This window comes from Gossypium hirsutum, chromosome D11, assembly GCF_007990345.1.
Source record: "Gossypium hirsutum isolate 1008001.06 chromosome D11, Gossypium_hirsutum_v2.1, whole genome shotgun sequence".
Taxonomy (NCBI): domain Eukaryota; kingdom Viridiplantae; phylum Streptophyta; class Magnoliopsida; order Malvales; family Malvaceae; genus Gossypium; species Gossypium hirsutum.
Window position 1 is genome coordinate 55937911 of NC_053447.1, and position 26056 is coordinate 55963966.

Sequence of the window (26056 nt, forward strand, 5' to 3'; positions counted from 1 at the left end):
CTTAAAAATAAAAATTGAATTCACAATGAGGTAAAAATTAATCTTGTAAGTATTTTTAAAAGTGTCTATATCAATCAATCAGAGTGTATTAGAATCAAATTAACAAAGCAAACCTAATAGTACTACAAGTCCAAAATTGGCTAGACACCAAAGAATTCTATTGCACAAAGGAAGGAATATGCAACGTTCTTTAACCTACTAACACAAGAAACAAGAAAGTGTTAGAACACGTAAAGGAATAATAAAAAGCAAAAACAAATGAAAACCTAAGACTAAGAGTCAATGAAAATTGTTGAAACCCGAAAACCTAAAAAATTGCGAAGCAACTTGACAAACTTCGTTCAAGGTGTTCTCGATATCCAAAAATCACAAAAATTAAATTGGAGCCTCCATAAATAATGTAGATCTGATCTGAAAAGTTTAGGCACAAAATTCAACCCACATAATTTTTTAAATTTTTTCTTTTTTTCTTTAATTTTTCAATCACTTTTTTGTAACACCCCTGACCAGTATCCGTCACCGAAATAGGGTTATGGGAATGCTACAACAATTTAACAGAAATAAATAGGTAAAATCATGATCATTACAATATAATTTTTCAAATACCATAAAGTAATTGAATTACAATTATAACTTACATTTACGAGGCTTAAATCGAGCTTTAGGGACTAAAAAATTAATCTTAAAACCCTTAGGGACTAATTTGAAACATTAGGAAATTTTAAGAACATATAAAAAAATTTAAAAACAGGGGATACACAGCCGTGTCTTAAACTGTGTAACTCACTGACTTAGTTCACACAACAGTATGTCAGGCCGTGTAACTCTCTGACTTGATACACACAGCCATGTCGCAGACCGTGTAACTCACTAACTTAATACACACAGCCTTGTCGCAAACCGTATACGGGCATGTGGCAGCTCATGTCCCAGACCGTGTGCACCTAAATAAACCTTAAACATTAAGTTTACCATTTCAAGATTTCTTGGACACTAAGCAATCCATTTACCAATCATTAAACCTATTCAAAATGCCATTAAACATGCTCAAATCATGCTGATTCAACTATCTTAATTGCCTAACCAATGTACCCTCAATGGTACCACAAGTATACACACTTATACAACAGTATAAATCATCAACCAAAAACATACCAATTCACACCACTTAAATTTCTAACCAATATGCTTATCATAAACACTTCAATTCACAACAATTCAATATATCCTATTAGTCATACATATGCTAAAAGTTTGTACCAAAGACATCTTCCATCATTCATAACTCATAATAAGATATCAACTAAACATTTACCAAATGAATATCAAAATCATTGTAATGATGCTTATGTTTTCAACTTGCATTTAGGCACACTTTGTATATTTACATACCAAAACAAAAGTAATGACATAACAAACCTATTACATGCCATATAATCCAAAATAAACGTTAAAAAACTACCAAAATTGGATGGATAGTGTAACTTGAGTGTTGATCCGACCGTCCAACCTTCAAAAGCATCTACAAGAAATAGAAATTAACACAAGTAAGCTTATTGAAGTTTAGTAAGTTCGATGGAGAGAAACAATAAATCTTACCGAAGTAAATATAACAATAAAATAAAAAATAATTCAACAACACATGTTTCCTGTCATCCACAATTGTAAACCGGTGAATAGCATATTTCAATTCAAAGCTTAAATAATAATCTCCGGGAAAACATACATATCCACAACGGAGTCAATTCAAGATGTCAAGTACATGTCATGCCATTCGAAGTCATTAACAAGTTATAATATAATAATTTACAACCTGATGAGTGACTTACATATACGATTACACAAGTAATCCAACTAAAACACACCAAACACTCATAATAGCTAATCTAACTGATAACACGCCTCAAAACTAAGTCCCTAACCCGTGGCCTATACATTCAACCCCATAATACGCTAGAACAGGATAGTATAACACGAGAGTTCGCAAAAAATGCTAAACCTCAGTATACTCAGGAAAAAATATATAAAGCACACCACACCAATCTCCACTCCGATCCCCACATATCACGTTGTCATTTAGTTGTACTCTATCTCGCGTTCATCCGGCTCAAGTATCGAAATTCAATAACATTTTCCCAAACAACTTTACATCATCAATAGAACTATTAATATCCACTATTTCATATCATATCATCAGACAATTCATATAGATATTAAATTGCAAATCGAACGAACTTATAGGATTGATTTGCAGTAACGATCCAAAGTAGCTCTATCAATGATCGACTTTGTGTCAATTCATTATTTTCATTTTCAATTATACACATCAATATAATTAAAACATTATACAATTAAGGCATATAATACATTTAAAAATTTACTAAATTTAAACCGTACGAACTTACCAGACTAAATTGTAGCAATGACAAAGTACATGAGCTATTTGGTAATTTTCTCATTTCCTCGATTTTCCGCTCGTTCTTGATCTAAAATAATGATTCCATTTAATTAACTAATTCCAACAGAAAAATTAATTCATTTTATGCAATTAAGTCATTTTTGACATTTTTACAAAATTGTCCCCAACATTTTACTTTTATACAATTTAGTCCATAAGCCCAAAACATGCAATTTAACAATTTTTATTTAAAGTTCAAAGCTCTCCATACAGCCCCTATTTACAATTATTACACACCAAGTACAAGTAATTTTACCACTTTAACAATTTAGTCCTTAAATGTTAAAATCGTCAAAACTACTTTACAAAATAGTCCTAACTAAAAACAAAACTCAATAATATTTCATAAAACTTCGTGAATAACTCAAACTCATCCATGACATAATCTAAAACATTTGACAGTTTTACAAATTAGTCCTCGAATTAGCTAGATTAAGCTAATACGAGTTCAAAAACATAAAAATTACTAAAAACGGACAGGGTTTACTTGCCTATTTGGAAAACCCTAGCTTACCAAAGTTTTCACCCCTTCAAAAATGGCTATTCGGTTTCTTTTTTAAGAAGAAACAAGAAGAAAATGTTTCTTTTTAACTTTTAATTTGAAAATTCTTAGCTTATTTACAAAATTGCCATTATGTCATTTGATTTTAATTAAAAATCTATGTAATTAATCACATAAGCCGTCCACTATAGCCATTAATGGCTTAAATACCATTCTAGTCCTTTAATTTCCCTTTTTAACTAATAAAACTATCTTTTTCAACCTCTATGATTTAGTCCTTTTTAATTAATTAGGATCTAAATGCAATTTACCACAATCTAGATTATTCCACATCATTCCTATTATTAGGCCATTTAAGAAGGTCGAATTACACAATTGGTCCTTCAATTATATTAAATAACTTGATTACAAATTAACCTTAAACTAATTAAGACTTAATGAATAAATATCCCAAAGGTTAGTGGAATGATTGTCATCCACCACCGTTGGACTTTTGGCAATGGTCTAATTGCCAAATTAATCCCTTTGATATTTTAAAATCTACAATGGGTAACTTTTACCTCTTTTACAAATTAATCCTTTTGCCTTAGTTTAATAGTAAATCATCAAAATTACCCGACCAAACTTCAATTCACATATAATATGACTCTGTAAATATTTAATAAAAATATTTACGACTTAAATTTACGAAAATGAGGTCTTAAAATCGATGGAAACAAGAAGAAAATTGATGGAGAAAAAGAATTTAGTTCATGTAAAATTTTAAAAACATCTTAAAATAACAACAACAACTAGTTATAGAAAAAGGAAACAAGAAAAAAATTGATGAAGAAACTTAGTCTTCTCGATGAAATTCGTTGATTCTTGATGTGTCAAAGCTTTGGCGGCTTCTCTTCTTTTTCTTTGTCCCTCACTTGAGTTTAGGTCTCCTTTTCCTTTTTATAAACCCTAAAAATTACAACTCTTGAAAATTGTTTAGGTACGTATGTCGCTCCAGCAGACAATATTTTCACTGAAGCTAAAAGTTGTCTGTCAACATTTGCTAGGGCAGACAAACCTTTTGCTAGAGAGAGAATATCTCTTAATTGCTTATCTCAAGCTATCCTCTCACCATGCTTTGTCGAATCTACATTGGGTAAAAATCACTCAAAAATGAGTCCAATTTAACACTAATAATATATAATTCATTAAAAACATAATCTACTAAATGAACTTATAAAATAAACTAAAATAACTTCAAGATATTAGAATTATTAATAAGCTAATAATTTAAATTATTCCAACTTCTATTCTCTTACTCACTAAAAAACAGATGAAGCAAATTTTATAATAAGATTAATTTAATAAAATGTTCTTGTAAGTAATATTATATTCCGTCAACTAAGCAACATAATTTTATAATGTAATCTAAATTTTCGATAATCCTATTACCAAAGGTAATCTTCAATTCTAGGAACCAAACTCTTCGCAATGATAAGTTCTTGGGGGAAGGGGAAAGGGTTTATAAATACAAGGATTGGACCCTGAATCTTCTACCAATTAATTTGAAACCCACACAAGTTTACCACTAAACCAATGGTGTGAATAGTAGGATAAATTAATATACAAAAAGTTTAAAAATACTTGTTATTATATGCAAAAACTAAAAGGTTTAATCGATGAGCGAACCTCAAATTATGCCACTTATTTAAATATTTAAACTTTTTTTTATTAAATTAGGTACTTAAGCTATAGTTCCATATACGCCTTTCCATGGCCATTAGGTACTTAAACTTTCTTATTTTTTGGTTAAAAATATATTATTAAAATGCCACATGTCAAATTTTGATTGGTCGAAGGGTTTTTTAACAAAAATAAGGGTAAAAGGCGATAATTAAAAAAAAGTTTCAAGTACCTAACTAAACAAAGTTTCAAGTTCTATGTTAAAAAAAAAAGATTGAAGTGCTTGAATTAAGCCGAATAAAGTTATAAAGCATGGGCCAGGCATACCGTAGCTCAACCCATAAATAAAGATCCAGAACCATAAGTCCAGCAGCCGAACCTCAGGAAAGCAGTCTCATTTCCACCAATTAGATCAATTTTTGTTTCCCAATTTAATATCTCCTTCACTCTCTCTTTTGTACTTCTCTAAAACCCTAACAAAAAACTCAATAAACAAAAAAAGAAAAAAAAAGAAAAAAAGGGAAAAAGATAAAAGCTTCTCCATTTCGTCGATCTTAAAAACTGAAGGAGCTCCAAAACCCGAAAATTTGGATCGGCGACCCGAATCCGGATCAATTCCGGTAAGAAATGGCGGATTCTTCTCCGATGGAATCTCTAATCTCGATCGCCGGGTCTGTTTCTACTGCCTCAACTAAAAAACGGGTTCGGATCTTCCGTAATGAACTCCCTCCCATTATCGCCAATTCAGGTCTCTGATTCTCTTCTTCTTCTTCTTCTTCTTCTTCTTCTCTCTATTTTCATTCTTGTCGTTAAATTTTGTTTATGTTATTGTTTCAAATGAAATGCATTTCTTGAAGTTTTAGAAGTCAAAAGGTTGAGTTTATGGAATTGGAAATTTTATTAGTTCCTCTAAATGTTAAATAATTTTTTTTGTCTTTGTATGAAGAAGGCGTTTATTTATGTTTGCGCCTTTAAAATGTGGATCATCAATGAGGTGAATTGGGTTGTGTTTGTGGTTCTGAATTGTAGCCAATGCGAGTTATGGCATTTCGGCTCATTCAGGTTATTTATGAGAAATTTTGTTTCATGAACAAATACTAGAGGAAGGTTGCTTAAGTGCAATGATTAAAGCTTGAGAATAGTTGAACAGAGAGTTCATGGTCTTTGTAGTCGTTTGCTGTAAACCGGATTTAGAGTTAATATTAGAGGCTCTTCACTATGATGCATGATTTCTATGGTTTAATGGTATCTACACAATCTTCAGTTGGCTGATTTGAATTGATTGCTATCTGTGTAAAAAACTATAAACTTTTTACGAGTGAATGAGGTAGTGCCCTCTCTGATTTTCTCTCTCCATCTGTCTCTCCATAACTAAATATTTGTGCACTCAATCCTGCAAGTATTACGTAGAAACCAGAATAGCATAAACTCATTTTATGCGCATGCATCCTCTGATCAGTTTTTGGTACTATTGCTCTTTTTGAACAGATATGTCCCCTGAGTTCACATCACTTTTGGTTGATATAATATTTACAACATTCCCAATATATGATGATGGAGGGTCGAGAAAAGCTGTTAATGATGTGATTGTGAGGACTTTAGGTGAGGTTACATTCATGAAAAGTTTTGCAGCAGCTCTTGTTCAGGCGATGGAGAAGCAATCAAAGTTTCAATCCCATGTAGGGTGCTATAGTCTACTCAAGTGGTCGTGTCTCCTTTTAAGCAGAAGTCAATTTGCCACAGTTTCGAAAAATGCATTGTGTAGAGTAGCTGCAGCTCAAGCATCTTTGCTTCATATTGTCATGCAAAGATCTTTCCGTGAGCGAAGGGCATGCAGAAAAACATTTTTTCATTTGTTTTCTCAGGTTTCTACGCCTAACCTTTTCTGGTTTTGAGGAAATTGCCCAGCTGTTTATTGCAATAAACAAACTTAGATTTTATTGCTGTCTCCTTTTACAGTCACCTGATGTCTACGACAGTTATATAGAAGAAATAAAGGATGCACGGATTCCATACAAAGATACTCCTGAATTGCTATGTTTGTTACTGGAATTTTCTTCTTCAGTGCCATCTAAGTTTGAACAAAGCAAGGTAGGAGCTTTTTGATTTCAGCCTTTTTATTTGTGTTGGGATTCCAACTATTGGGAGTCTTTAAGGTTTTTCAGTTTAATGTTAACTTATATTTGATGAGCTATATGGAAGGTATAACTTGATTGTTTGCTTTGTACAGCCCATATTTCTTGACATCTATGTTAAAGCTGTTTTAAATGCAAGAGAAAAGCCAACCAAAGGGCTTAGTGAATCTTTTCGTCCATTATTTGCACGTATGTCACATGAAGATCTCCAAAGTGTTGTGATCCCATCATCGGTGAAGATGTTGAAACGCAACCCCGAGATTGTGTTGGATTCAGTTGGAATACTATTAAGTTCAGTTGATCTTGATTTAAGTAAATATGCGAAGGAAATTCTTTCTGTCATATTACCACAGGCTCGACATGCAGAAGATGGAAGAAGGGTTGTGGCATTGGCTATAGTACGTTGTTTGAGCCAAAAGTCTAGTAATCCAGATGCTTGTGAATCAATGTTCAATGTAGTTAAAGCTGTTCTTGGAGGTTTGACCTTTCCCTCTTAAGGCGTTTATAGATCTCCTTAGACCGTGCATGATACTTTAACTTTAAGATCTTTACTCACTAATCTTTTCATGAACTTTTTCTTGGCTTTTCATCACAAGCAGGCTCAGAAGGAAGGCTAGCATTTCCGTATCAAAGAATTGGCATGATCAATGCCCTGCTGGAGTTGTCTAATGCTCCTGAAGGAAAATATCTCAACAGCCTTGCTCGCGCTGTATGTGGCTTTCTGTTAACTTACTATAAAGATGAAGGTAATTTGTTTTGATGATTCTCTATCTCTTCTGTTTACATGTAAAAGAGTGCTACTTATGTATTGATAGATGTTGAAAAAAGATGGTCTTTTTGAACTGTCCTCTTTTCTTGCAGGAAATGAAGAGGTAAAACTAGCAATATTATCGGCTATTGCATCTTGGGCAGCCCGTTTTGCTGATGCACTTCAACCAGATTTAGTGTCGTTTTTGGCCTCTGGCCTCAAGGAGAAGGAAGCTTTACGAAGGGGTCATCTTCGTTGTTTACAAGCTATCTCCAAAAACCCTGATGCCCTATTACAGGTTAACAATATTTTATTATTTATTTATTTATTCTCATGGATGTTCAGTAATTAATAACTTTCTAGTCAGTATTCTTGTTCCATTGCCTTAAAGCACTTTAAATGCAAATTTTCAGATATCATCATTACTGGTCCCTCTTGTTCAACTTGTGAAAACTGGTTTCACTAAAGCAGTGCAGCGTCTAGATGGCATATATGCATTAAACATTGTTGGGAAGATTGCAGCTGCTGACATTAAAGCAGGTGTTTGCCTTGTTAATGATTGACTGATTGGAATGCCTTCCATTTCTTCCCATTCATAATAATTTGCTAATTTGAAGGTTTTATCTCTTTGTTGATTCCCTTGTTCTTTGTCTTTTCCCAGAGGAGACTCTGGCAAAGGAGAAAATTTGGTCCTTGATATCTCAGAATGAGCCCTCTCTTGTTGCGAATTCAATGGTAGCTGTTGCTAAATATTTGTTTTTAGGTTTCTTTTAATTGGATTATTGTGACCTGTACTATCTACATTACGTAGGTCGCAAAATTATCAATTGAAGATTGCATGTCATGTGTAGATCTTCTTGAAGTGCTGTTGGTGGAACATTCTCGCAGGTCTAAGTCATATATAATGCACTAATTTTCTTTTCTTTTTATATATACGAGAAACCATGACACAAGCGCATGCATGTGATATAATAATATAATAAAATAATGTAAAAAATGACGAGTAATAAAGCATAACAGCAATAACGTAAAATATATAGATGAAAATATAATGTAATCAATTTAATATGTACAAACGATAATAAAACCAAGGTAAAGAATAAGAAATATATATTTATTTTTAAATTAAAAATAAGTAAACAGACTATCAATGATATAGTTTTTTAAATCACAAATAATTATCTCTTTTACATAATCTTTTTTTTTTCATTTCCACTTCATAAGTTGCATGTTAGTTCTAGTTATATTTTAAAAAAATATTAAACAGAGAAAAAGGTAAAATAAATATTTTTGAGAAAAAGAAATGAGTGGCTAATTGTGACAAGTTGGTTGTTTTTTAGTCAGATGAGTAAATTTCTCAAGGGGATTTCTTTTGTTACTTAAAGAATAATGAAAATTATTAAATTGCTGAAATATCCTATTTGTATTTATGTATCTATTATTTAATTCAGTTTTTTGACATTTCCCTAACTGAGTTAGGCTCCGGTTAAGTCATGGAACCAACTCAGCTAAGAGTTATATTATTAGTATAGATATATATTATTTTGATTATACCTAATTGAGTTGCCTTCCTTATGCAGAGTGTTGGAAACTTTCTCAGCTAAATTACTATTACAGGTAGATCAATTTGCCTTGTATCTCTTACTTTTTTCCTTTACCTACGGAAAAGAGGAAGACTTTGGTATTTTCTCTGTTCCAATGATGAATTCGGTATTTGATAAATTGATTTTGAATATTGATGCAGTTATTACTCTTCTTAATGTGCCATTCAAGCTGGGATGTTCGTAGAAAAACTTATGATGCTACAAAGAAGATAGTTGCTGCTGCTCCACAGTTGTCAGAAGTTCTTCTGCTTGAGTTCACAGACTTCCTCTCTCTTGTTGGAGAGAAAATAAGTACATTGAAGATTAGGTACAAAATGACAGTTTTTAACTTTTGGTGTTTTTAATACCTTGCGGTGATTTTAACATTTTGATTATGGAGAAATTACTTTGGTCACCATCCATTTTATTTTGTGGCTTTGCAGTGTGAGTTATCATTCGCATATTTTTTCTCTTATTTACTGAGGCTTCTTTTATATACTACAAGTTTTTGTTTAGCCTTTTATCTGATCTAATGAGCAAAACTTAAATCTGTATATCTGTAGTGATGCAGATAATTCTCCAGACAATCAACTTCACAACGTTCATTCTGTTGAGGTCTTAGTGAAAGCTTTAGCTGTTATATCATCCACAGCTCTAGCTACAACTCCAAGTGATTCTACACGAATTATATTCTGCTCTCATCATCCGTGCATAGTTGGAACTGCAAAAAGAGATGCTGTGTGGCGGGTATATTGATTTTCTTTTCTTTTATTGTTTTAGTTTCATGAAATTATTCTGCCTCAGTGATTAATTTTTGTTACGCCTTTTTTGTCATTCTTCTTGTCCTCAGAGGCTCCATAAATGTTTGAGAACACTCGGCTTTGATGTGATTGAGATTATCTCAACTAATGTAGGCAATATTTGTGAGGTAAAATCTATGTTATTGTGAAATATGTCAGTTTGATGGTTGGAACATTAAACGTATTACTACTGTGGTCCATTTACTTGTTTCTGTTATCGTCTGTAGCTAACCTTTTTGGGATGTGTTTTCTAGAGTCTAATTGGACCAATGGGGTTGATGAGTGCCAATCCACTTGAACAACGGGCAGCAATATGTTCTCTATGCACTTTGATGTCAATAGCACCTGAAGATACCTTCTCACAGTTTGAGAAGGTATTTTGCTTGTACTTGTTCAATGTCAGTTGTTTCATTTTTTCTTGGTGCTGATCATTGACGTGAGCTCCCTCCACTTTGCAGCATCATACAGACCTTCCAGATCGTCATTCCCATGATATGCTTTCAGAGAATGACATTCAGGTGTGGCTTCTGAAGCTATCTACTCCATTCATGCCAGTTTCTTGGTTGATCATCTTTTTACTTCCTCATTGTCATTCCCTCGATATGCTTTCACAGAATTGTGGTTTATGATTTAGGTGGAAGAATACTATGTCATAAGATAGCCTTTTTTTGCCTATTATGTTCTATGTAGTTTTAGGTTATTGTTTATTCTTATTCTTATATATATATTTTTTTGTTAAGGCTTAATTCTATCTTTCATATGTTGTTTTAGATTTTCCGGACTCCTGAAGGAATTCTTTCCAATGAGCAAGGTGTTTATGTTGCAGAATCTATTACTTCTAAGAATTCTAAACCAATTGAGGTCTCACCTCTACTTTTCTCTTTGTCCTCTTTGGTTTGCTGCTCTCTTTTGACATACCTTTTTAGTCATTCATATTATTTTATCTTCTATTCCCAGGACCATATCAATTCTAACCATCATGGAAAGAGGGAGTTATCTAGTAGAGCAGCTGGTGTTGGTGGGAGAAAGGATACTGGGAAGTCAACAAAGAAAGCTGGCATGTCAACTTGGCTTTCATTTCATAGCTTCACGATTTCTATTGCTTGATTAATTACATAAAATTGTCCTTGTCATTAATCCGTACAGATAAAGGAAAGACTGCAAAAGAAGAGGCACGAGAGCAGCTTCTTAGAGAAGAGGCATCTATACGCGAGAAGGTTCGGGGAATACAGAAGAACCTATCTTTGATGCTGAATGCAATGGGGGAGATGGCTGTTGCTAATCCTGTTTTTGCACATAGTCAATTACGTTCCCTGGTATGTTCCGTTTTCTGCCCTAAATTTCCTTCTAGGTATCATCCATTGATGAGAATGTTTCATGGTGGTCTCTTAAATTCTAGCTGTATCCTCCTTGATGGAGGTGAGATATTGTTACCATGTGGTTCCTATCTTAACTGCCAGATGGCACATACTATGAGGGTTCAATTTAGGTAAGGTTTCTTATACTTTTACTCAGGTTTTCCAATAACAGCTAGCTGATTCAGTGTGGACCCCAAGCCAAACTTTATGATGAGTTGGCAATTTAAAATATGTGATCCACTTTCATTGGGGAACTTTTGGAACAGGAGATAAGAAGCCTTACCTATGGTCATGTTGAGTGGTACTATTTCATAGTGGTTGAGTTTAAATTTCTTACGCCTTCACCTATTAGGTCTGTTCTGAATATGGAGTCAACAGTTTAGGTCATTTGCTTCTTTCATTGCCTTTTTTCCCCTGTTCATGCTGTAGGTCCATTTTCTCAGTGGGCCTACTTGTGAGGGGATTGTTAAGCAGTGTTGTCTAACGCCAGTTAACCTTTTTTGTGGCCATATATTTAAGTTGAGCCTCTATATTGTAAATTGTTTTAGGTTGGATCATAGCCAGTTTATCCACTTATCATACTTTTTATAGTTTTCTACTGCACAAAACTTGGATTTTTCTTAGTGAATCTAGTGATTCATGCTATTAAATGTCATGCTTCGATACCTCATTGTGAGCTTATTGAAAATTCTCTTAGATCTAACATTAGTTTCGTCTACTTGTCTTGAGTGCCTTTCCTTTTTCCTTTTTGCTCATTCAACTCAACTTTTATTTGCTCTCAATCTCAATTTGCATTGCCAATACTCTTTTAACACATTTTTTAGAGGAACTTGATTTCTATTTTATTCTCCTTCAATGACGTTGAATTCTTGGTTTTCCTTTGCTGTTAATTTCATATTTGTTCTCCACCAATTAGTTGGTATGGATTTTGTCTTTACATTCTTCAGGTCATGTTTGTTGATCTTTTATTTTTTTCAGGTTAAGTTTGTTGATCCTTTACTGCGATCACCAATTGTTGGTGATGTGGCCTATGATACATCAGTGAAGCTTGCCCATTGCTTAGTGCATCCTCTATGCAATTGGGCCCTTGACATTGCTACTGCTTTACGCCTAATTGTGACTGATGAAGTTCGTATTCAGTTGGAACTCATTCCTACTGTGGATGAAGTAGCTGAAGAAAGACCGTCATTGGGTCTTTTTGAGAGAATAGTAAATGGATTGTCCGTGTCTTGTAAATCTGGACCTCTACCTGTGGATTCCTTCACTTTTGTCTTTCCTGTAAGATATCCTACTTTCATATGTTATTGAGTACATTCAATCAAATTTTCATGGTAAATGGATTGTTTGCGTCTTGTAAATCTGGACCTCTTATATATGTTTGTCATCAGATAATGGAGCGGGTTCTATTAGCATCCAAGAGAACAGGACTTCATGATGATGTTCTCCGGATTCTTTATATGCACATGGATCCCCTTCTGCCTCTTCCCAGGCTTCGCATGCTATCGGTTACGCACTCAAACTTTCAACCTAATTAACAGATTTATGGTTTATAATTTCTTTTATTTCTTTACCGGTTCTTTCTTGCTATATCATCCATTTTATTTTATATTTTTGCAGGCTCTCTATCATGTTCTAGGTGTTGTTCCAGCTTACCAAGCATCAGTTGGTCCTGCGTTAAATGAGTTGTGTCTTGGCCTGCAGCCAGATGAAGTAGCATCTGTATGTCCTTAACTATTTCCTTATTTTCTACCATATACTCATTGACAAATGCGATCTATCTAATAATTTTATTTTTAAAGGCTTTGTATGGAGTGTACGCAAAAGATGTTCATGTAAGGATGGCTTGCTTAAATGCCTTAAAATGTATTCCGTCTGTTTCTGGTCGGGCTCTTCCTCAAAGTGTTGAAGTTGCGACAAACATTTGGATCGCTCTACATGATCCGGAAAAGGTTCGGCTTAAAGCTGCTTGCATGAAAATTTAAAAGTTGATTGTTTTTGGCTTCCATATGAGTAGTCATTCTCTTATTATCTCTATGCTTTCAGTCCATTGCTGAAGCTGCAGAAGATATATGGGATCGCTATGGATATGACTTTGGGACTGATTACTCTGGGATTTTCAAGGCACTTTCTCATATAAATTACAATGTGCGCTTGGCTGCGGCAGAGGCATTAGCTGCTGCTTTGGATGAAAACCCAGATTCTATACAGGTTTGTTGATTTTTGCCTTCACATTACTTTTGCATTGTTGTTATCTGACTTTTTTGGGTGATATTTTCAGGAATCTCTTTCTACCTTGTTTTCTTTATATATCCGTGATTCTGGTTTTGGTGAGGAAAATCTTGATGTTGGTTGGCTTGGTCGGCAAGGAATAGCATTAGCTTTGCATTCTGCAGCTGATGTGCTAAGAAAAAAAGACCTTCCTGTTGTTATGACATTCCTGATATCGCGAGCACTGGTGTGTTTTCTTTCCTATTTTTGGTAATACTTATTAAATTAAACTGGCTTCGCTATATAAGCTTGGAGTAGTTCCTCTTGTATATTATTGTGTTGCACAAGTTTTTTACTTTTAGTTATTCTTTTAATAGAATATTAGAATAACTAATTTGTGAATATTTTTGCATTTCAGGCTGATCCTAATGCTGATGTTCGTGGAAGAATGATTAATGCTGGTATAATGATTATTGATAGGCACGGAAGGGACAATGTTTCTTTATTATTCCCAATTTTCGAAAATTACTTGAATAAGAAGGTTAACCTTTCTTTTAAATTATAATTCTTTCTATATATTTTCTGTTGATTCTGTGTTCGCATAATCAAGCACTGGAGTACATTGATTTTCTTTTCATGTAATTATGCATAACCTTCTGCACATTTGTGCATAAATTATTTTTGTGTAGGCATCAGATGAAGAAAAATATGATCTGGTTCGTGAAGGTGTAGTTATTTTTACAGGAGCCCTAGCAAAACATTTGGCAAAGGTGTTGATTTACTGCTCCTTTCTTATCATATAAAGATCATGGCATCATCCTAGTTTAGCTCTAAGATACATACTTTTCTTTACAGGATGATCCTAAAGTGCATGCGGTTGTAGAGAAGTTGTTGGATGTGTTGAATACTCCTTCCGAAGCTGTTCAGCGGGCAGTCTCGTCATGCCTATCTCCTTTAATGTCGTCAAAGCAAGTATGTGCCATCTGGTGCTAAAAATGGGTTTTTAGGCTCAGAAATAAGAACTTGTGTGCCTTTTATTTTTTGTAAATATGCATGGTAATTTCTCCTCAAGAAATATGGTGTTTCTCAGGATGAGGGATCTTCTTAATGTTAATATTGCTTATGTAGGATGATGCAGCAGCACTTGTTTCTAGACTGTTGGATCAGCTGATGAAGAGTGAGAAATATGGTGAACGCCGTGGAGCAGCTTTTGGACTTGCAGGAGTGGTCAAGGGGTTTGGTTTATCATCTTTGAAGAAATATGGGGTTGTGGCTGTGCTACGAGAAGGTTTTGCTGATAGGTGTGACCTCCTTTTTTATATAGCGGAGGCTATTATTTTAGTTACTTCTGAACTTTAATTGCTCTCCTTTTCTGTTTATTTTGATTGCTTTAATCTATCCCCACCCTTCTTGCCGGCCCCAAATTAATCACTTTTTATCCATATTAAATTGGCATAGCTGCTTATCCTTGTTATGAACATCGGTTATACTTTTAGTGGCTCATTTAATTCCTTTTCTCATTTTTCTTTTTTTCCATTTTCTGCTACAGAAATTCTGCGAAATCTCGTGAAGGAGCGCTGCTAGCATTTGAGTGCCTTTGTGAATATCTGGGAAGATTGTTTGAGCCGTATGTCAACAATCATTGGGGCCTAGTTATTGTTTAATTCCATTTTATATAGATAAATCCTTCTACAACATTTTATATTCTTGACTTGTGATTTTGGTCAGGTATGTTATTCAGATGTTACCCTTGCTATTGGTTTCTTTTTCTGATCAAGTAATCGCTGTTCGTGAGGCTGCTGAATGTGCAGCTCGTGCTATGATGTCTCAACTGAGTGCACAAGGAGTAAAGCTTGTCCTTCCATCTCTTTTAAAGGTGATGTTTATGTTTGTTTTCCTCTTCACCCCTTTTTCTTAAACTTTCTGATGCACTTTGTTTTGTGGTAGTGAATGCAAAACTTTTGAACTATATGTTTAAATGTCTACATTGCTTAATGATTCTGAATGGTTTGGTACACTTTTATGTTCTGCTCTTATGGACCTGAGTATACCAGTTCCATTTTCTGGACCTAAACTGTTAGGCACTTGTGATGAGCCACAAGCAAGGGTTCATGTCCTTGTGCTGTAACGAATGTGGTTCTAAATACTTTACTGTGCATGTCTAGGGTCTTGAAGATAAGGCCTGGAGAACAAAACAAAGCAGTGTACAACTACTTGGTGCCATGGCTTACTGTGCTCCTCAGCAACTCTCTCAGTGCCTCCCAAAAATTGTCCCTAAATTGACAGAGGTCAGATTTGACTGATTTTTGTTATTTCAGATTCTGGCTGATATTGTACCTTGGTTTCATATTAATTTTATTTGGCTTTTTTGTTTCTCTGTTTGTTAATTGCAGGTGTTAACAGATACACACCCTAAGGTCCAATCGGCTGGGCAGACGGCACTTCAGCAGGTTTTAGTTTGTCCTCTTTTATTTAGCTTTAAAATTTTCTTATATGGCCATTGTTGAGCTAATTTACCTGTTCTTTTAGGTTGGGAGTGTAATAAAGAATCCCGAAATATCATCACTTGTTCCTACTCTTCTTATGGGTCTTACAGATCCCAATGACTATACAAAATATTCCCTTGATATTCTCCTCCAAGTAAGATTCTGAACCTTAAATTATCAGTTGTGAGTGTTCTCTTTGTCTTTCTAAACTTGTGTTGAATTTTGCAGACAACGTTCATTAATTCAATTGATGCTCCTTCACTTGCATTGTTGGTACCAATAGTACATAGAGGGTTAAGGGAGAGGAGTGCAGATACTAAAAAGAAAGCTGCCCAAATAGTTGGAAACATGTGTTCCCTAGTCACAGAGCCTAAGGATATGATTCCTTACATTGGGTTGCTCCTTCCTGAAGTGAAAAAGGTGCATTTTTCAACTGAAATTTTAGAACTTGGTACCATTTTTTCTGTGTAAACCCTGTTTGATGTTCAAAATATGAACAGGTACTTGTTGATCCCATTCCAGAAGTTCGATCAGTTGCAGCTAGGGCCATTGGATCTCTTATAAGAGGAATGGGAGAAGAAAACTTCCCAGATCTTGTCCCGTGGTTGTTTGATACGCTTAAATCAGACAACAGTAATGTTGAGCGCTCTGGTGCTGCTCAAGGATTGAGTGAGGTTAGAATTTTTCAGTTATTGAATTTTGACATGTATGTTCTTAAAAATGCATCGAGTTAATTATATGCTTATCGTTCATAGTTGCAACAATATCTAAATTAATTTCATAGGTCTCCTGTTATTAGGCTTAAGGGATTTAGAAATTTTATTGGAGAGAAATGCTTGAGTTAGATAAGATATTGAGTTTTTTTTGAACCCTCTTGTTTTGACTCTTTAAACCCTTTTTCCTCCATTGCATTTTTCTAATGTTTCATTGTTGTAGAAGAAGTTGCCATTACCTATTAACTTGTTTTCTCTGTGATTGTCTATTTGCTCGTGTTAGGCTTGCGCCTAACTTGCCCTTTTTAGCTAGTTACTTTTTACCAACCTGAAAAAGGAAAAAAAAAAAATCATAAGTTGAGTATGCATGAGATTTTCCCTTCTATTTTCAGGTCTTAGCTGCTCTTGGTACTGAGTACTTCGAGAATGTACTTCCTGATATTATTCGGAACTGTTCACATCAAAAGGCATCTGTACGTGATGGATACTTGACACTTTTCAAGGTAATCTCATATACCATCTAATATCTTATTTTCACCTGAACTTTTTCTCTTTGGTGGGATTTTCTTAACAGTTTCCTTTTTAAAATTTGTTAGTATTTCCCAAGGTCATTAGGTGCTCAATTCCAGAACTACTTGCAGTTGGTGTTGCCTGCTATCTTAGATGGTAAATATTCTTTGCGATCGTTTTGCATGCTTCAAATCCTTATGTGAACCTTCTTTTATAATGATTTTTGGCACGGTTATTTATTTGTAAATTTCAATGGCTGCTTATATTCTTTTAGGTCTTGCGGATGAGAATGAATCCGTGCGGGATGCAGCTTTAGGGGCTGGGCATGTCCTAGTGGAGCATTATGCAACAACGTTAGGATTCTTTCTGCTTTTGTTTTTGAAATTAATTTTGTTCTTGTTTTCTAAAAAAGCTTTAGGATTTTTTCTGTCTTTTCTAATTAATCTTGAGCACGATAGAATTTTGATGGATAATGATGGATAAATTGTATGTCTAGCTTCAACACCTTGCCTTCCAGTAGTGACATAATGATGATCTTTTCTATTTCTCCTTTGACATCAGGTCATTACCACTCCTCCTTCCAGCTGTAGAAGATGGCATCTTTAATGACAATTGGCGAATTAGACAAAGCTCTGTGGAGCTATTAGGAGATCTCCTGTTTAAGGTTTGCATCTTCCTGGAATTTCTTGGCAAATCAGAAATTTTGATTTCCTTGGTCCTTAGGAGATCCAACCCAAGTGATCTTTTCTTGTTGACTTGAAACTCAGTAATTTGTTTTCCGTGTGGTTTTCTATCCAGGTTGCTGGAACTTCCGGGAAAGCTTTACTTGAGGGTGGCAGTGATGATGAAGGTGCTAGTACTGAAGCACATGGACGTGCTATTATAGAGGTTCTGGGAAGGGATAAGCGCAATGAAGTTCTTGCTGCATTATATATGGTTCGAACTGATGTCAGCATTACTGTGCGCCAGGTAATTTTCTCCATGTTTTGTCATGTTAAATTAATTGATGAACTAATGTTGTGACCATTTTGATTTCAGTATATGCAAATTAATACAAAACGCTATTCTCCATTTCCAGGCTGCGTTACATGTATGGAAGACTATTGTAGCAAATACTCCGAAGACGCTCAAGGAAATAATGCCTGTTTTAATGAATACTCTAATTACTTCTCTTGCATCAGCATCCTCTGAAAGGCGGCAGGTTTGTTTTTGTGCTGTTCTCTGTTCTCATTGATAATGTTAGGGTTCACAACTAATCAATATCTGTTGATTATCTAGGTTGCTGGAAGAGCACTGGGAGAACTTGTGAGAAAACTCGGGGAGAGAGTACTTCCTCTTATCATTCCAATTCTATCTCAGGGATTAAAGGACCCGGATGCTAGTAGAAGACAAGTAAGTTTTTCCTCTTCTCTTGATACTATAGTTTCCTGGCAATTTCTTTACAGGAATTGGTTTCTGCCCACCTGGAAGGAGGGTATTGAGTGTGGTCATCCTTTGGTTTAACTACATAAATCTATGCTAATTTATGTATCATCAACAATTATTAGATATTTGTAATTATTTTGAATCTATGAGAATGCTATAGTTCTTACTGTTATTAAAATGATTGATGTTAGAAATACTGCTGGGTTACATTGTTATGATAGCTTTTTCTATCTTATCTTTTTATGTCATATACTTGTAAGCATCATTTTTTGCATCTTTTTTTGTGCGGGAAGTCCATTGAAAGTTCGTTGTCTTCATCTAGTTTCCTATGAACCATGCAATATAGTTTAGTTAAGCTTGATTTGTTCTAGTTGCTTATAAATTTCTATAGAAGATATGATATCATGAATGGTAGGGTAGGACTGGGAGGCTAGGTTTGTCTAATGAAGGTTCTTCACATTTGTATTTGTGATTTTAGTTCTTTGCCACAGGATAAATGTTATCTTTAAGAATCTGAAATTTTAATCTATGTTGCTTAGACTTGGGTAGGGTGTCCGTGCTTGTGATTGTCAGACATGTCAACTACCCTAAATCTAACAGACGGGGATTTGGCTACAAAACGTTGAAGAATAGGAAACGGGTGCATGGATTATTTGTGCAATTTTATCTTGTTAGGATGTTAGTAATAATTCTAGAAGCTATCTTATGCCTGATATTAAAAACTTAAGATATGCAATACATTGATATTAAAGATTAATAAAAATATCCAGTAAAGGAAAAGAGCATTATAGATTGATAAAGTTAAAGTAAAAGCATAAGCATAAGCATATATAAGTCTAAAAGTAATGAATTATGATATTATTGGTAATCTACTTTTTTTTCTAAAAGTATAATGTCCAAATTTCATAAGTATGTCCTTGAATCATAAGGTTCAAATACAAAAATATGATAAAAAGCTAAAATTGTGAATAAAGCCAAACCCTTTTTCAAAGCCTTAACTAATCAAAATCCAAATACCATTTCAATCTTTCATCTTTAAATGTTAAAATGTACTTGCCTATTGCAAAATAAAAATTCATCTCCTTCCCTCATTTTTTCATTCTGGAAAGAAGCAATCTGGACTTTCCTTTTTCTTTTTCTCCTTCACAAGTGTTGCATTTCTAGTTCCAATTGGTTATTGGAACTTCTCTTCTCCTTGTTTTTTTTCCTTGATTTTGGAATTTTCCTCCACCTTCGTACTGCTTTCTCTTTTCAATTTTATTCTTTTTCGTCGAATCCTTAGTTCTGATATGCAGTTCTTCCTGGTCCTGGTTTTTGCATAATTTATGTGATGAAATTTAGTATTTTAAGGGAAAATATATACTACAATTGAAGAAATTGAGATGGCTAATCATATAAAATTTCTGTACTGGGCATCGACTTGGCTCAGTTAGTGGTAATTAATTTGGAACTGTCTGACAAATTTGACACAGATTCCTTGCCCTTGTCAGTATCGAGTCATGTCAAACAGGTGCAGCACAAAAAATGATGAGTCCAACTAACAGAGATTTTGATTCCTCTCTGTGTGCATGGTGTTGATTTATATGATACTTGTAGTTTTGGTGACTGGAATTCACATGGTTGACAGGGTGTATGCATTGGTTTGAGTGAAGTGATGGCAAGTGCCGGTAAGAGTCAGTTATTGAGTTTCATGGATGAGCTTATCCCTACCATTCGTACTGCTCTTTGTGATAGGTTTGTTCTAATTTTGTTTCTGTTAGGAATTGTTCTCTATCTTTAATTTTACAAGACATTATGTCATACAATTTTTTCCAACAGTGTTCCTGAGGTACGTGAGTCAGCAGGATTAGCATTCAGTACACTCTATAAGGTACATTTTTGTTCTCTGGTTTCACTTTAACTTTGATTTATGGGTAGTTTCAGATAGAATGAATCATAAAATGTCATGATGCAGAGTGCTGGTATGCAAGCAATTGATGAAATTGTTCCAACATTGTTACATGCTTTGGAGGACGATGAAACTTCTGATACTGCTCTAGATGGTCTCAAACAAATCTTGAGGTTATATTTTCATGCCCTCTTTAGACTATGATTTGCTGTTTGTTTGGCATGGTTTCATATAATTGCCCATTCTAAATTGTTCTCTTATCAACTTTAGTGTCAGAACTACTGCTGTGTTGCCTCATATATTGCCTAAGCTGGTTCATCGTCCCCTTTCGTAAGTTTTCACTCACTTATGTTGGATTTCTTTCTCAAAAATAAAGATTTGAAAAAATAAAGGAAGAAAACTGTTCAATGACTCTGCTCGGTTACTAATTTGCATTTCTGTCCAGGGCCTTCAATGCACATGCTCTTGGAGCTTTGGCAGAGGTTGCCGGCCCTGGCCTTAACTATCACCTTGGTACCATCCTGCCTGCTTTACTTTCTGCAATGGGTGGTAATGACGTGGTACACATCTCCTAATCCTTCCTCTGTAATTCTCATTGTGAATTTCAAATGCGATCTGAGTTTGTATTACATTAATTGTTTTTAAGCACATTAAAGTTTCTGATTTGGTGGCATCTTGCTGCCTGTTTATTGTGGATTTTACAGGGTGTTCAACCTCTGGCTAAGGAAGCTGCAGAAACAGCTGTCTTGGTCATTGATGAAGAAGGCATTGAACCGTTAATATCAGAGCTTCTTAAAGGAGTTGCTGATAGTGAGGTTTGTCTGATATGCTGTTAATGTTCTCTAAGGCTCTCTATCTTTGACTGACACACATGCACTTGCTTTTGATGACTTACCGTGGTTTTGGGTATCAATTAGAAGTTCATCTTATTTGATTGGCTGACACACATGCAATTGCTTTTGGTGGCTTTCAGGCATCAATTAGAAGAAGTTCATCGTATTTGATAGGATACTTCTTCAAAAACAGCAAACTTTATCTAGTTGATGAAGCTCCAAACATGATATCTACCTTAATTATTTTGCTTAGTGATACAGATTCTGCCACTGTTGCGGTATGTTATGAGCTATTCCTTCTCTTTTGTTGTTCATTTACAGGTTGTATCTTGCATCTTACGTTTGGTTTGACAGGTTGCTTGGGAAGCTTTATCCATGGTTGTCAACTCAGTTCCAAAAGAAGTGCTTCCTTCATATATAAAGTTGGTACGCGATGCTGTATCTAGTGCAAGAGATAAGGAGCGCAGAAAAAAGAAGGTGAGTGCTTGCTTTTTTTCCACACAGACAATGGTTATCAGATGTGAGTGTTGTGTGGATAAGAAAACTATAACTTTTTTTTGTTTAATCCACTTGCAGGGAGGCCCTGTTGTTATTCCCGGATTCTCTCTTCCAAAAGCTCTTCAACCATTGCTTCCGATATTTCTTCAGGTGTTCCTGCTTTTCATTTCTCTCCAAAGTGTGTTGTCTGTCATTATCACCTTAAATAGATATTTGAAAACGTTGGAGTTTCCTGAAACATACTATGTTAAATTAGTGCTGGTGAAAATAGAAGTTCATTTCTTTTTTCATCCACTTATATTATAGATAAATGAAAGAAATAATAACAATTACTACATAAATGTCACTAATGGATATCGAAAATGTGTTCTTTCTATCCTACAATCAGATTACAATTTGTCTTTAGCATTGTATGTATAATGTCATCTTTGCATGTTGAAATTATAAAAAGTTGGGATGATCCTTGGATTGCAAGACAATTGCTACTTTGATTATTCTTTCCTTTGTAAGTTTACATTTGTTTCTATGGTGAACACAATTTATTGAATTTAGTTGTCTGTTTGAAACTTTTTTTTTTGCATCAATGAAATATATTTTCTGTTGTTTTGGCCTGTTACTTTATCCATGTATTCCCCTGACAAATTGATATGGAATTAATAAATTATTCCTGACTGCATCTGCAGGGTCTGATTAGTGGGTCAGCTGAACTCAGAGAGCAGGCAGCCCTAGGTCTTGGGGAGCTTATTGAAGTGACTAGTGAACAATCACTGAAGCAGTTTGTCATCCCAATAACTGGGTATGTACTGTTGGAAACTAACAGGTTGAAATAACTAAAAATGATGTCACAATTAGAGGCTAGAACAAACTGCCTGGCAAACTTGTGGGTAAACAATGTTTGGTCAACTGCTGTTCTGCCTGGCTTGGTTTCGTGATGGTGCACAAAAGCCTGGTTTTGAAGTGTTAATACTCTTGAGTCTGAGGTGGTCCCCAGGGTGCTGATGCCTCTGTTGGAGTAGCTAATATATATCTCTAATTTCCAGAGAAGTAAATTAAAATTTTATTTTGTTTTTACAGTGGCCACAATATGTCTAATCTGATAAGGTGGCAAGTTCATTTTTATGCGGTATGGAAGTCGAAGCATCAATAGAAAGAACAAAAAATGAAATTGATATGAAACTGAAAGACAGTGACCACAATTTATCTAAGCTGATAAGTTTTCTGGAAGACTTTTGTACTAGGGTTTCACATTCTTTAATGAGTTTAATCCTAATCCTTGGACAGAGATGAGCCCAATCTAATCCTAGCGATCCGAACTTGTTAAAAGATCAAATACTTGTTTCAGGATCACTTAATTAACTCTTACAGATATTATATGCACTCATCCATGCTTATAGTTTGATATCTTTAAATGCAATCTCAAGTTTCTTTTTGAAAGATATCTTTCTGTTTTTGTGTCAAGCTTTTCTTATCTGCCTGTCAATCACATCCATGTTTTCTTATATTTGCAATTTTCAGTATCCTTTATGTTGCCTGTCAATCATATCCTTTATGTTGTCTGAAAAGTTGTGTAAAAATGGATTCTGTGAAAGCCTACATTAGTAAGTTGATTGCTATTTCAAATAAAAGAAAAAAACAATTCATAGCTTCTACTGCTAAATCTTGACCTCTGTTGAGCAAGTGTAATTTAATATTTTGCACATTTTAGGTTAATCTTAAAGACCTGTAAAGTTCTTAAATAAAGTCTCATTTTTCTCTGAGATAAATTCCTATTATTTCTTTTGCTGACTGCTGTTTGGTGTTTTACTGTTTTATAGTCTGATGTATTTCTTTTTTCTTAACTTCAGGCCTCTTATTCGAATCATAGGTGATCGTTTTCCTTGGCAAGTCAAGAGTGCAATTTTATCTACATTGAGTATCATGATCCGAAAGGGTGGAATTGGACTGAAACCTTTTCTTCCTCAGCTGCAAACAACATTTATCAAGTGCCTGCAAGATAATACAAGGTCGTTTCGAAATCTGTAGCTGTCTCAACAGTAGTCATAGTTATTTATTATAATTTTACAGTGTTCAGCTGTTTCTGCCTGGAACTTAATTATTTCCTTTATTTCTATGTGATGTTAGCGTGTTGCCATATTTATTATCTTGTTTGTTGCTTTTGATTTCTCAAGTGTCTGAATGCAGGACTGTGCGCTCAAGTGCTGCCCTCGCACTGGGAAAGCTTAGTGCACTAAGTAGCAGGGTTGACCCATTAGTCAGTGATCTCCTATCTAGTTTGCAGGTGATTTTTAGCATTTGGCCTCTATATGGCTCATTTTTCTTATAGTTGGATACTAGTTACTAAATTTTTATGTTCAGGCATCTGATTCTGGAGTAAGGGAGGCCATATTGACTGCTTTAAAAGGTGTGGTAAAGCATGCTGGTAAGAGTGTGAGTCCAGCTACCAGAACTCGTATCTACACTCTTCTTAAGGATTTAATTCATCATGATGATGACCAAGTTCGAATGTTTGCTTCAAGCATACTGGGTGTCATATCGCAGGTACTTGGCAGATATTTCTTAAGAACCATTACTATCCTTTTGGTTTTGCTGCTATTTATTCTAACAGTGGCATATTTGCATCCTTTTGGCCTATCTGGTGATAAATTCATCAGTTGTACTGGTGATTAATGGTACCTGCTAAATGATATGCACAATAATTTCCATGCTATAGATCAGTTTGCTTATTCTCAATCCATTTGATTTTCTCTTGATTGTCTTTTGGGTTTTCTTCTAATAATGGTACTGCAGTACATGGAAAAATCTGAGCTGTCAGACCTCCTTCAGGAGCTTTTAGATTTGTCCTCTTCTTCGAACTGGGCTGACCGTCATGGTGCAGTTCTGACACTGTCCTCCTTGCTCAGGCATAACCCTTCCACCATATTTATGTCTCCAGAGTGCCCCTCTATTTTACTCCGTCTCAAAAGCTCCTTGAAAGATGAGAAGGTATTGCAATTCTAACAGATTTAATTCTGTTTTGGTTTTTCTTTTTTACCAATTTCTGACCCTTGTATATAGTTCCCACTACGTGAAACATCAACCAAGGCACTGGGGAGGCTTTTACTCTATCAAGTTCAAAGTGACCCCCTTAATTCCGCTGCCCTTTTGGATGTTCTTTCATCTGTGCTGTCGGCATTGCGTGATGACTCCAGTGAAGTAAGGAGAAGGGCATTATCTGCTATAAAAGGAGCTTCCAAAGTACGTGCACCTTGCTTTAACTCCATGTTGAAAGCATAACTGGCCTATCGCTTTATTTCCATAAGAGCATATTTCGCACTAAAAATATTTCTACTGTTGTTACAGGCAAATCCATCTGTTATCATGACTCATCTGTCATTAATTGGCCCTGCCCTTGCTGAATGTTTAAAGGACAGCAGCACCCCAGTTAGACTTGCCGCAGAAAGATGTGCCCTCCACAGCTTCCAGTTGACAAAAGGTATTTTTCATGTGTAATTCCATGTTTTTGAACTAGTTGCTTCTCCTCTACAGACCAGCTTTGCAATAAATGAAGTGCAAAATTTTCTTCTTTTCTCTCCCACTAGAGTTGGTATAAGAAATAATACACTGTTGCACTAAACGGTTCATTTTTTTCTAGGTACTGAAAATGTTCAAGCTGCACAAAAATACATCACAGGCTTGGATGCTAGGCGCATAGCAAAGTTTCCCGAGCACAGGTACTAAACCCCCCCAAATTTGCAAAAAATTAGATCTTGTTGGTCTCTCATTCTTTCCGTTGCAGCAGTGATTCATGTTTATTTCTACATCTTGAAGTTTTGTTCATTGTTATCTTAAACTGTCTGCTGAATTTGAAAATGCAGCGATGATAGTGATGAAAGTGAAGATGAACAAGCAAGCAGCTAAAAATATTTTCCTTGATCATATGTTTCATCAAGGCTCGAGACTCGAATGGAAGTGACTGAAACTTCTAATCATTTGAAGCGCTCCTGCCTAAAATTTTCCAAGGTGTACGTCGGTGTTTGTTCATAGGAAATATAGATTTATACAAGAACAAGAGCCCGATTTTTTTTCCCATATGGCTGTTTTTATAATATCAATGTAGTTGCCACTCCTTAGCTATGAACATGATATAGAATCCAGAAATCTCTGGCCTCGTTGCTTCCTTCAACTTTATTGTACCGAATTTTGTTGTTCACAATCGAGGTCAAATTGTCACATTGAAATAAGGCTTTTATATGTACCAAATTTTGGCTCT

The 26056-nt window shown here is 34.9% G+C and overlaps 1 protein-coding gene across 1 annotated transcript; it reads left to right on the forward strand.

Moving 5' to 3' along the window:
- Positions 1-5020: 5020 nt before the first annotated feature.
- LOC107961923 (protein ILITYHIA) lies at positions 5021-26056 on the forward strand. Its single transcript, XM_016898096.2, has 60 exons — positions 5021-5370; positions 6111-6487; positions 6582-6713; positions 6853-7234; positions 7357-7503; positions 7619-7803; positions 7919-8045; positions 8167-8240; positions 8317-8393; positions 9086-9122; positions 9250-9416; positions 9652-9835; positions 9939-10016; positions 10143-10262; positions 10347-10406; positions 10660-10749; positions 10846-10945; positions 11035-11204; positions 12225-12524; positions 12635-12751; positions 12864-12965; positions 13046-13195; positions 13290-13454; positions 13525-13701; positions 13873-13995; positions 14144-14224; positions 14310-14426; positions 14583-14755; positions 15004-15081; positions 15183-15330; positions 15620-15742; positions 15848-15904; positions 15984-16094; positions 16169-16360; positions 16441-16614; positions 17046-17156; positions 17250-17319; positions 17438-17516; positions 17725-17827; positions 17962-18132; positions 18242-18364; positions 18442-18555; positions 20216-20322; positions 20407-20458; positions 20543-20649; positions 20747-20806; positions 20922-21036; positions 21181-21291; positions 21450-21587; positions 21664-21786; positions 21886-21957; positions 22491-22603; positions 23652-23810; positions 23989-24085; positions 24163-24345; positions 24595-24789; positions 24862-25041; positions 25147-25279; positions 25439-25517; positions 25662-26056. The coding sequence occupies exons 1-60, from the start codon at positions 5250-5252 to the stop codon at positions 25702-25704; spliced, it is 7854 nt and encodes a 2617-aa protein (XP_016753585.1). The 5' UTR covers positions 5021-5249; the 3' UTR covers positions 25705-26056.